Below are 12914 nucleotides of genomic sequence, written 5' to 3'. Positions count from 1 at the left end.
AGTGTGCCATTGTATTCATGTGCTGGTTCATTTATTCAGTCACTAGTTGGTGGGCACTTGGAATGTTTCCAGTTTTTTATTTTATGTGTGTGAGTGTGTTGACTGTGTGTATACACATACACTGTCTGTATGTCTGGTGTTTGGGGGGGCCAGAAGTGGACACTAGAACTAGAGTTACTGATGGGTGTGAGCTGCCATGTGGGTGCTGGGATTTGAACCCCACTCCTTCAGAAGCAGCTAAGTGCTCTTAACTGTTGAGCAGTTTCTCTAGCTCCTGCTTCCAGCTTTTGAATAAAGCTGCTTTGATATTATTATATATCATTTATTTTATTATATTGAAGTACAAGTCTTTACATAGATACAAGTTTTCATTGCTCACTGGTAAGAGTAGGATTCTGGATCATAATGGATGGCTAAAGATTTTTCTGTCTTTTTGTTTGTTTGTTTCCCTGGGTAGCCCTGGCTGTCCTGGAGCTTGCTCTGTAGACCAGGCTGGCAGATTTTTCTGTCTTTTTTTTTTTTTTTTTTTGGTTTTTCGAGACAGGGTTTCTCTGTGCAGCTTTGCGCCTTTCCTGGGACTCACTTGGTAGCCCAGGCTGGCCTCGAACTCACAGAGATCCGCCTGGCTCTGCCTCCCGAGTGCTGGGATTAAAGGCGTGCGCCACCACCGCCCGGCCAGATTTTTCTGTCTTTTAAACTTGATTTATGCTGTCATTTATTTCATTGACTTTTTAAAACTTTATTCTTGATTTTATTTTTTTTTTTTTTGAGACACAGTCTCACTATATATCCTTGGTTGGCCTGGAACTTACTATAGAAACCAGTCTGGCCTCAAATCCAGAGATCTGCCTGCCTCCTAAGTGCTGGGACTAAATTTTTGTTCCTAGATTTTGTGCTTTGCTTTTGCGATGTTACCTATTCTACTTATATTTGCTTTTATATAAAATACACATTTAAAAAAGATACATATTTTGGTACTGTTAGCAAATCTCATGAAATTTCACATATATGTCTTATTTCTTGTTACTTTTTTTCCCCATTGGTTGCCTCATTATTATGACTTATATCTTACTTTTCTCTTTCTTGGCTTTTTATCTAGATCAAGTACTTTGGTTTGGTTTGTTTTGTTTTGGGTCCCCCCAAGAGCAGTGTCTCACGTAGTGCAGGTTAGTCTGGAACTTTCTCTATACTGAGACTGATTTTGACCCACTGATCTCCCTGCTTTCACTTCTCATGTGCTGGGGTTCAAACAAGCATGTGTCAATCTGTCCAGCTTTAGTCTCAGTGTCCTGCGAGTCCTTCCTGTTACCCATAAAATGGTTGATTCTCTTGCTGCATTGGCTTCCCCTTCTCTTTTGCAGTTGTAGACTTTCTGAAGCTCAGGCAATACAATGTTTCCATTCCTCTAACCAAATTCCCTCCGGTGATTTGTTCTTAGCTCTGCAGTTAACTATTTTAGAATCTACAACCTTCATCTGCTCAGGTTTCCCAAAAGGTCTCTTAGGTGAATGAAGCTCGTTTTCTAGTACAGGGTTAATAGACTGCAGCCTGAGTAAAATCTGGCTTGCAGTGTTTGTGTGGATTTTAAGCTAAGAAAGCCTTCTGTAATTTTAGCTGCTGAAAGTGTGGCTCACAGATGGTCTGTGCTTCCTTATTGTATGTTTGAAGGGGAAGTTCTAAGGAAAAAGTCTAGATCACATTGTTATCATTATCCTCTTCCTGAGTTAGTATAGTTTAGGTTTTTTTTTCCCTAGGAACACTCAAAGGAAAAAGATTATAGTTGCTGTAGGAAATTAATGTAAATGAATATACTGTATTAAAATTTCTTAATTACTATGTATCATTATATTGATTTTTAAAGGTCTATGTAATAAAAAAGGAAAATTTACACTCAAGCATTCTAGATTATAAAGATTTTTCTTTTACTTTAGTTCTCCATTAGTTCACACTTAATAAAAAAAATATTATTTTTAAAGTGTGGAGTTATATGTCAAAAGCTTATACATTTAGAAAGTCCATTTTTGTTATGCTGAAGTATTCAGGTAGTTGGTGTTTCTTAGGTAACTAAAGTGATTTTTGTTCTATCCTGATTCTTTTACATTAAATACAACTAAGATTGAAGTGTTAGTGAATATTTATTATTTGAATCAAACTTTTTATTTTTCATTGCTTTACAATAAAGTTTGGCACCATGAAAAATTTTTTTTTTTAAATGTTTTAGATGCATACTTCTACTGGAGGAGGGTTCTGTGACTGTGGAGACACAGAAGCATGGAAAACTGGCCCCTTTTGTGTGGATCATGAACCTGGAAGAGCAGGCACTACAAAAGAGGTAAGAAGCTTCATTGCTGTTTTCAATTTTCTGAGATTAAATGAATAGGTTAAGATGGATTCCATTTAGAATCCAGTTTTTTTATTCTAGAAGTTAATTATAAGAATGTTTTAGGGGCTGGAGAGGTGGCTCCAGTTAAGAGAGCTGACTTTTCTTCCAGAAGACCCGAGTTCAATTCCCAGCACCCACATGGCAGCTCACACCTGTCTGTAACTCCAGTTTCAGGGGACCCCGGCACCCATGGCAAAAACACAAATGCACATAAAAATTAAATAAAATATACTTACAAAAAAAAAGAATGTTTTGTTTTTCTACTTTAAATTAAAATTTTCTCCAGAGAGAATGAATTCACACATACCCAAAAATGAATTCAAAATACTTTTTCTTAAATAGTCAACTTGAACAATAAGGATATATAGTGTACAGCCCTAAAAGAACAAACAGAAGTTATTAATGGGTAAGAACAGAATGTAATGAATTTGAAAACAGAATGAACACATGAATTCAGTAATTGCTGTTCTTAAAGGAAAAAAAACTTTGGCTAGGCAGTGGTGGTACACACCTTTAATCCCAGCACTCGGGAGGCAGAGGCAGGCGGATCTCTGTGAGTTCAAGGCCAGCCTGGTCTACAGAGCGAGATCCAGGACAGCCAGGACTGTAACACAGAGAAACCCTGTCTCGAAGAAACAGAAACAGAAAAAGAAAAAAACCTTTAGCAAGTTCGGATCTCGACACTTAGACATGAGGTGGGAGAGGACATAGGACCACAGATACAGGTGAGCTCTGGGAACCACAAGAGACTGCTCAGGGATTCTCAGCTAATACACCTCTCAAACTCACAGAGCTCCACTTGACTCTGCCTCCCAAGTCCTGGGAACACTACACTCAGCTATAAAAATGAACTGTTTTATCAGACTGTTTATCAGCTATAAAAATGAACTGTTTTATCAGACACTGCAAAGTACCATTCAAAAGCCAAGGGAATACTAGGTAGATAACCATTGAGATACTTGGCAAATTTGCCACAGTGTAGCATTTCCCTTCAAACACCATGTTCATAAGGTCATAGACAGATCTTGGAAAGTTTCCAGGATTATATACTTTTTATGCCCTTTGAACTATTCTAGATCGCCATATAAGCTGTGAACACATCTTAGGGCCATATGTTGTTTTTTGCTGACTTTGTTTGAAGACCTCTCTAGGTATTAGAGTTGGATATTGAAGTCTCCCGTTATTACTGTGGATGGACCTATGTGGCCTGTGAAGCCTTTTCACATTCATTTTATGAAATTGGTAGCCCCAGGATTTGGTGCATAGATATATACAATAGCTATATCCTTCTTTTTTCCTTTTTTTTCTTTTTCGGTTTTTTCGAGACAGGGTTTCTCCGTGTAGTTTTGGTGCCTGTCCTGGATCTCGCTCTGTGGACCAGGCTGGCCTCGAACAGCTATATCCTCTTCATTGTTCCTTTTATTAATATGTAGCGATCCCTTCATCTCTTCTGACTACCATTGGTTTGAAGTCTGCTAGATTCAGGAATTGCTATGCCAGCTTGTTTACAGTTTCCCTCTGTTTAATAGGCTTGTTTCTGACCTTTAACTCCCAGTGTTTGGATGTCTTTGCTAGTTATGTGAATTTCTTGGTGATAGCAGATAGTTGGACCTTTTTTTTTTTTTAAGTTGAGCTTAGTCTTTAAATTGAAAGGCCAAGGCAGTTTGCGTTCAAGGTTATTATTGAGGTTATTGTTCAAGATTTACCATTGCTCATGGTTTTGTTGGTTTCTAGTCATTGGGAGTTCATTTCTGGCTCTCCTGATAGTTGTCAGAGGTTTGTTGACTTGCCATGTCGGATGTGACTGGTCCTTCCCAGTTCTCTGTTCTCTCATGCAATGTCTGCTCCCTTGGGTCCTCAGGAGAAAGCTGACCACCGTCTTCTCCGGTGAAGAGCTTACTGAAGTGTGGACAGTTGGCATGAATTGCCTTTATGTGTGCTTATCTTGAGTACTCTTACTTCTCTGTCACCTTTGCTCAATAAGGGGATAGCAGTTTTGGTTGACAGTTTCAGGACTTACTATATATTACTCCACACTTCTCCTGGCTTTGAGTGTTGCTGAGGAAAGATTAATGTCGTTCTGAACTTTCTGCCTCTGAATGTGAGTTGGTGTTTTCTTTTACAGATATTAGTATCCTTTGTTTTGTTTAAATTTAGATATATGTCATGGAGAGGTTCTTCTCTGGTCATACTTAGGAAATTCTTGATTATAATTTTAAAAAGTAGATTTTCTAAGCCTCTTTACGTAATTTTTCATAACTCCTGCTAGACCATTGGATACTTAGGTTAGGTCTCTTGGATGTATCCAAGACTTCTTACAAGTTTTGGTTATCTTCATTAGTTTTTTTTTTTTTCTTTATGTATGCCTGTATGTGTTATTGTCTTGACCTGTGCTCTATCTCTAAAATTTGTCCTTTATCCGTGGTCTTGGTCTGCTGTGACTTTTCTTTGTTTGATTCTTTCATTTCCTCAAAATTACTGATTCTTTCATCCATCTGTATCTTTCTTATGTGGATCCTAATTGACTTCTTAACCGTTTATGGAAGTCCTCTATATGGTCGCTAACCTTTTTTTAAAAAATAGACTGAATTCTTTACACATTTTAGCTCTCTCGTTATCTTTGTTCTGGTGTCAGGAGTTGTGAGTCTGTGGCAGTGTGGTGTAATGCTCTTGTTGTGTCGTTTGTTGTGCTTTGTGCATGTACTGGGAGGTGAGCGGCCTCCAGTTTTTCTTCCCCCTTTTCTCACTGTCTTGCTGGTTTGTTTCGCTTTATGTGAGCCCTCCTGGTGCTTTGTCTTTATGTGTGCTCAGGGAAAGTCAACTGAGGAATGGTTTGCCAGCTGTCACTGTGTGAGCTGCAGGAACCACTTGTGGCTTCCCCTTCGTCCCCAGTACGGCTTGGAGATAGGAGCACTAAGGTGCTGGTCGGAGAAACACACTACAGAGTTGTTTTTTGGTTTTGGGGCTAAGGGTATCAGTAAGCCAGGAAGTGAGGAGGGAATAGGGGAAAGGTGAGAGGAGAGGAAGTAAGAATAACAAGGTATATGGGCGAGAGGGCTGAGAAGCAATGAAGACTGTACATTAGGTTTAGAGAAAATCGTCTGTTACTGACTGTACATATCTGCGAATGTACTGAAAGCCTTTCTTTGTCTGCTGTTTTCTTCTGTATTTGTTTGTTTGTTACAAGCTCCAACTATGTACCTAAGCTGGTCTGCAACTTGCTAAGTAGCCTAGGCTGGCCCCTAACTCTACTGATTATCCTGCCTCAGCCTACCAAGTGGTGGGGTTGCAGGAGTGTACCATTTAATGGTTGTCTGTTTACCACCTGAAACCCACGTGCTTTCCCCTCTTTACTAGGGCCAAGGTTTCAATTCAGTGAGAATGTTGTAACTGAGGGAACATGCCAGGCAACAGGGAAATTATTTACTAGAGTATGAAGTACTTTTTAGCAGGTGTACCCCTTAAAATGATAGCCCACCCATAGCAACCATTGACTGTCAGCTGTGAATCAGGACCGGGTGGGACCTCAGGTGCCCCTCTCCCATGAGAAAATGTTGAGAAGCCCAGTCTTGTGTAAGTCTTGTGTATATAACCACAGCTGCTGTGAATTCATGAGGCAGTGGCCATGTCATGTACTGGGACATCTTTTTACCACACCCTATTCTTACCACACACACAGCACCTTATTCTCTTGCCTTTACATTTTTGCTCCCCCTTTCTTCAACAATGTTCTCTGAGCCTTGGAGGGTGTCATACCAATGTCTCATTTAGGCTTGAAGACTCCATCACCAATCATTTCCTGTTGGTACTTTGAGCATTATGAGTCTCTGTATTAACTCCCTCCCGCAGCTATAAGACACTTCTTTGAGGAGGAGAGAGAACACTAATATATGTATAAACCTAAGTATTAGTAGACGGTTTAATATTTTTTGTTATTTTGTGAGACAGAGTCTCACTCTGTAGCCAGTGTTGGCATTGAGCTCATGGCAACCCTCCTGGCTCAACCTCCCAGATGCTGAGATTATAAGCATGAAACATCATGTACAGCTCAAATTGTACACTTAAGTGAGTAAATCGTAGTGGTTTCTGCTTATGTCACAATAAAGTTGTTATTAGCAGTTCGCTTATGAAAGTCTGAGTTAAAATACTTAACCTGGACATCATAAAACCTTCCAAGTAACTTCTAGTTTATAACAACAAATAATACTACCAGGAAAAACACGGAATACAGGTTTTTGGTTTTGTTTGTTTGTTTTGTGTTTTAACAGAAAAACTGGTCTTCTTCATGAAGAACAAAAGATGGGGGCTAAGGATGGGAGATTAAGTTAGATGTAGATGTCCAGCACTTGAGAATCATGACAGCCAAATGCAGTGTGTAGATCTTGGTCTCAGCAAACGTTTATAGAAGATCAGAGGAATGGAGCTGGAGAGATGGCTCAATGCTTGAGAGCATGTACTGCTCTTGCAGAAGACTTGAGTTCAGTTCTAGCTCCTACATCAGACACTTCCAAGGGGATCCAACATGACTGACTGTAGCACGAATCTTAAAAGGTCTTATTAATAAAAAACAAACCCAGAGTCAGATATTGGGGTGAACGCTGAAAGATCAGAGAAACAGAATGAGCCACAGCTAACCTCACCTCACCAACTTCTCAGCCGATCCTGGTTCCTCAGACTGAAAGCCTCTGAGTCCTCATCCGAATGGATCTCAGCTGAACTGCTGCTAAAAGCTAGAAGCTTAAAAAGGCTCTAGTTCCTGGTCCTCATGCCTTATATACCTTTCTGCTTCCTGCCATCACTTCCTGGGATTAAAGGCATGTGTCACCATGCCTGGCTGTTTCCAGTGTGGCTTTGAAATCACAGAGATCCAGATGGATCTCTGCCTCTGAATCTCTGCCTCCGGAATGCTAGGATGAAAGGCATGAGCTACCACTGCCTAAACCTATGTTTAATATAGTGACTGTTCTGTTCTCTGATCCCCAGATAAGTTTATTGGGGTGCACAATGTATCAACCACAACTGACCTGTACTGATGGACACACACACACACACACACACACACACACACACACACACACACACACAAAAAAAAAAAAAAAAATTAATAAATAGGAGGCTGGAGACATGGCTTAGCTGTTAAGAGCATTTACTGCTCTTGCAGAGGACCTAGCACTCAGATGGCACCTCCCCCTTTCAGGGGATCTGACATCCTCTTCTGGCCTCCAAGGGCACACTTGTTGTACAAACATGCAGGCAAAACACTCTTACAGTAAACAAATAATAAACCTTTTTACTAGTTTTTTCAAGACAGGGTTTCTCTGTGTAGCTTTGAGCCTTTCCTGGAACTCACTTGGTAGCCCAGGCTGTCCTCAAACTCACAGAGATCCGCCTGCCTCTGCCTCCCAAGTGCTGGGATTAAAGGCGTGTGCCACCACCGCCTGGCTCTTTTTTTCTAGTTTTTCAAGGTAGTTTCTCTGTGTAGCCCTGGCTGTCCTTGAACTCTCTCTCTGTAAATCAGGCTGACCTGAAACTCAGAGATTCACCTGCCTTTGCCTCAGGAGTGCTGGGATTAAACGAGTTCGTCACCACTGCCTGGCTAATAAATCTTTTAAAAAAGAAAATAAAAAGTAAATTTCTTTTAAAAGATAGGAGGAATGATTCGGAAAATTGAATGTTATGTTAGATGATATTTAGTCATAGTGTTTTTAGATGAAATAATGGTGTTATCATATTCTTATTAAAAGATACGTATCAATGGGACTGACCTAGACCTTCTACATGTGAGTGACAGTTATATGGCTTGGTGTGTTTGTGGGGCTCCTAGCAGTGGGATCAGGACCTGTCCCTGGCTTTTGAACTGGCTTTTGGGACCCTACTCCTCATACTGAATCACCTTGCCCATACTTAATACATAGAAGGTACTTAGTCTTATTGCAACTTGATATGCCATGGTTTTTTTTTTTTTTGTTTTTTTTTGATTTTTCGAGACAGGGTTTCTCTGTGTAGCTTTGCGCCTTTCCTGGAACTCGCTTTGGAGACCAGGCTGGCCTCGAACTCACAGAGATCCGCCTGGCTCTGCCTCCCGAGTGCTGGGATTAAAGGCGTGCGCCACCACTGCCCGGCAATATGCCATGTTTTATTGATACTCAGAAGACTTGCCCTTTCCTGGATAGAAGAGGACGGTATGGGGGGATGGGAGGGGTGGAGAAGGGGAGGGAGGGGAGGATGGAGCAAAGTAAAATTTTTGCTGATAAAAATGTAAAAAAAGAAATCATTGAATCGATTAACACTAAAGAAGTAAAAACTTATAAATTGTTCCAGAGCATGGGTGAAAGGAAGGTGAGCTTTGCACATTTGTTCTAGGAAGCCAGAAAACACTGATGTCAGATCTAACAAGATACAGACATTTTAGATCAGTCTTATTAATAGTTTTATGCTGAAACCCTAATATACCATTAGCAGGTGAACTCATGCATGTTAGGCTATAATACAGCCATCCTTTTATTATTACTATTCATCTATTTATTTTACATCCCAGTTATAGCCTCCCACCATCCTCCCCTCCTTCCCCTTCCCCCTCCCCATTCCCCCATCCCCTCCTCTTCCATCCAGGAAAGGGCAGGTCTTCTGAGTATCAATAAAACATGGCATATCAAGTTGCAATAAGACTAAGCACCTTTTATGTATTAAGTTTGGGCAAGGTGATTCAGTATGAGGAGTAGGGTCCCAAAAGCCAGTAAAAGAGTTGGAGACAGTCCCTGTTCCCACTGTTAGGAGTCCCATAAGAGGACCAAGCTACAAAACTGTAAACTATATGCATAGTGCCTAGGTCAGTCCCATTCAGTTTGGCCGTGGGTCTTGGTTGGCATCTACCTCCATCAGTTGCTGGACGATGTCTCTTTGATGACAGTTGGGCCGGGCACCAATCTGATCACAGGAGACAACCAGTTCAGGCTATTTATCCACTATTGCTAGGAGTCTAAGCTGGGGTCCTCTCTGTAGACTCCTGGAAGATTCCCTTGTGCCAGTTTTCCATCTAACCCTGAAATGTCTCCCCTAACAGTACCCCTCAGCACTCCCCGCCCCCATCACTCATGTTACCATCCCTACCCACCCTTAATCCACTCACAAAATATCTTATATTTCCTCTTTCCAGGGGGATCTGGGTGTCCCCCCATGAACTCTCCTTGTTACCTAGTTTCTCTGGGTCTGCACCACAACCATTCTTAAATTGGAACTCACTTGTGAAGGTGCTTGTGTCTTAGCACATTTGGAGAATGTTCTCTTGGAAAGCATCTTCAATTTCTTTCAGGGATATTGGCCTCAAATCAGAAGCCATGCAAATCACATTTCATATTGGAGCATCAGTGTTTCAGAAATAAGATAAGAGAGTCCATTGTTGCTCCTATTGACCCTGTTCTGGAAGAACTCCCAATCAGATCAAAACTAGACTGAGCGAAGATATAAATATTACAAAAAGACAAGGTGAAGTAGTTATGATTGTAAGCTGGAAAAAAACAAAACAAAACCTCAAGAAAATTAACCAAAAGGGAGGCTAGGCGGTGGTGGTGCACGCCTTTAATCCCAGCACTGGGGAGGCAGAAGCAGGCAGATCTCTGTGGGTGGAGGCCAGCCTGGTCTACAGAGTGAGATCCAGGACAGACACCAAAACTACACAGAGAAACCCTGTCTCAAAAAAAAACAAAAACAAAAACAAAAACAAACAAACAAACAAACAAAAAAGAAAATTAACCAAAAAGGAATGAGAAAATACAGAAGATTTCTAGGTTTTGTTTGTTTGTTTGTATGCTTGTTGTTCTTTGAGACTGTTTCGTCTGGGATTGCAGCTGTTTACTACCATGTACATTGAAATAAGCAAGCTACAACAAAATGCCTGCTTTTCTATTTAAAATGTTTGACAAATATTTTTTAATGGCCATATAAGCAATACCTTTTAGGAAATGTAATAGAAAAAGATGTTCAATTCATTATGATAGAAAACAATAAAATTTGTAGGTAGGAGAGGAGGGGAAAATGCTAGATTTACTCATTCATTTGTTTGTTTATTTGTTTATGAGACAGGGCCTCTCTATGGCCTGCCTGGCCTGGAACTTACTATGTAGATCAGGCTGCCCTTGAACTCAGCTTCTGATGCATGGTGAAAGCAGAGGAGTTTCTTTTAACTCTTCAGCTGAGAGCATTTTTATGAATGGTTGAAAGAAAATGTGGAGGGGGAAAAAGATGAGCAGGAATTTTGTCTTCTAATGTTGATATTGGTACCATTACCATTATCTCTTTAACAAAGACTTTTGGACACACTATTTACAAAAGGTGACATGTTGAGGAGGGATTAAAACTAACATTGTAAAGCATTGGTGAGAAGTTGTTGTAGGTCATAGTAGGTGTTAAAGAAAAGAGAGTAGCTCAGTGGTTTGGTCAATTTGCCGTCTTACCCATACTTTAGAATAGACTTTAGCTGTATCAATTATATTCACATTGTTAGGTAATAGAATTCAAGCTTTTTTCCCCCTTTGTCTTACAATACTGAATCTCTGTACCCAGTAAACACTGAGTCTCTCTCTTCCCGGTCCTCAGCAATCAACTTTCTACTTTCTGCTCCTGCCATTGTCCTACTGTACATACTGGGCAAATCAGAAATTAGTTGTTCTTTGGTGGTTGACTAAGTTGTTATTTCTTGTCTTGTCTTGTTTTGTGGTGCTGAGGATCAAACTTTGCTCATGATAGGCAAGAGATTACCACTGAACTTCACTTCCAGCCCCATTTCTTATTCTTTGTCACCAATACTTGCTGTGACCACTTCCAAAGCAACTATGAGTTGATTGAAATAAATTGTGAGAACAGTTCTTATAAGCTATAAAGGATAGCCAGTTGTTGCATAATATTGTCATAATGAAGCTAATCAGAAAGACAATGAAGAGAATTCACAGGGGAAAATATGAATAAAAGGTACTCCACTGTCTATGAGTTTCTTTCTGTAATCTATAACTCCAATTTGCTACCAGCAGCATATGAACACAACTTGAGTTGATTCCTAGTGGATAGTGTAATGAATTCACTGAATGATTATTTTAAATACTTCACATTATCTTCCTTATCCATTTATTTAGACACAATCTCAGTATATTTTGTTGTTGTTGTTGTTTCCTCACAGAGCTTGCATTGCCCATTGAATGAAGAGGTAATTGTTCAAGCCAGGAAAATATTCCCTTCAGTGATAAAATACATTGTAGAAATGACCATATGGGAAGAAGAAAAGGAACTGCCTCCTGAACTGCAGATAAGGTGGGAGTGGTCAAAAGCCACTGGCTTTAGTGGTGGTTCTTTAAGTTGCCAAAAACAGTGTTGGCTATCCATGTGTGTGGTCTTTCCTTCCTATGCTAGGGTTTGCACATACAAGGCAAATGCTCTGCTGTTGAGTTATAGCCTAAGATGGTGCCTGCCTGCCCGCTTGCCCACCTGCCCTCCCGCCCTCCCTCCTTCCCTCTCTCCCTCCCTCCTCCCCTTCCTCCCTCCGTCCTTCCTTCCTCCCTCTTTCTTTCCTTCCTTCTTCCCCACTTTATGTTGTAATTTATTATGATTTTTGGAATAGATATAGCCCAAATATTTTGTAGAACAGTTTTATACACCCAAGGCAAGAGTGGGTGTGGGCTCCTCAACTGGGAGAGACTCACCTAAATTTATTATCACCTTGAGATTATCTCTTGGGAATATTTTCAAAGTATCTTTACTTGAACTACTGTCTTAGATAGTATGCAGGAGTGAAGCCAAAGAAGAGTAAAGAAACTTCAAATCTATAAGGAGAAAAAGGCCAACATTTTCAGGGGCTTGTTCCATTTCTAAGGTTTGTTCTATTTATAGCTGCTAATGCTAGTGGGTAAGTAAGTTGCCCATTTTGATTTTGGCCTGGATCAAGGTCTGGGTTCCCAAAGACGTTTGTGAACAGCAGAACCTCAGAATGAACTTCATTTAGCCCTTATATTTAGCTCTTTGCCTGATCAAGACAAGTTTAATGAGAGATGAGAAAATAGCCTTTTCCCTTATGCTTTGGAAATAGTGTGCTAGGATTATTATAGGCATCAAGATTTAACTTGTAGGGACTAGAGAGATGACTCAGAGGTTATGAGCAGTGGCTGCTCTTCCAGAGGTTCTGAGTTCAATTCCCAACAATCCCATGGTGGCTCACAGCCATCTGTAGTTAGATCTGGTGCCCTCTTCTGGCCTACCTGCATACATGCAGGTAGAATATTTGTATACATAATAAATCTTTTAAAAAAAAAGATTTAACTTGTATTTAGATAAAAACTCAGCAACTTCTAACAGCTATAAGTCTTACATTGACACAGTTGCTTTTAATTGAATAGAAAAAGGAGGCAGAGGCAGGTGGATATCAGAATTCAAGCCCAGCCTGCTCTACATAACAAGGTCTAGGTCAGGTAGTTTTATGGTAAGCCCTTGTCACAAATAATAAAAAAGGAGTTCTGGGTCTGAAAATATAGTTCAGGCCTTGTGG

General features: G+C 40.3%; 1 protein-coding gene across 1 annotated transcript in view; it reads left to right on the top strand.

The window, feature by feature from the left end:
- Positions 1-12914, top strand: part of Ubr1 (ubiquitin protein ligase E3 component n-recognin 1) — a 135229-nt gene that overhangs the window by 19475 nt on the left and 102840 nt on the right. Inside the window, exons 4-5 of the mRNA XM_052726086.1 lie at positions 2222-2332; positions 11556-11686. Coding sequence (XP_052582046.1) covers positions 2222-2332; positions 11556-11686 — 242 coding nt within the window. The remainder of the gene's footprint in view (positions 1-2221; positions 2333-11555; positions 11687-12914) is intronic.

The sequence above is a fragment of the Peromyscus californicus genome, unplaced genomic scaffold (assembly GCF_007827085.1).
Source record: "Peromyscus californicus insignis strain IS unplaced genomic scaffold, ASM782708v3 Scaffold_7__1_contigs__length_154581171, whole genome shotgun sequence".
Lineage (NCBI taxonomy): Eukaryota > Metazoa > Chordata > Mammalia > Rodentia > Cricetidae > Peromyscus > Peromyscus californicus.
Note: the sequence above shows the minus strand (reverse complement) of the source record. Positions and strands in the feature narration are given on the sequence as shown.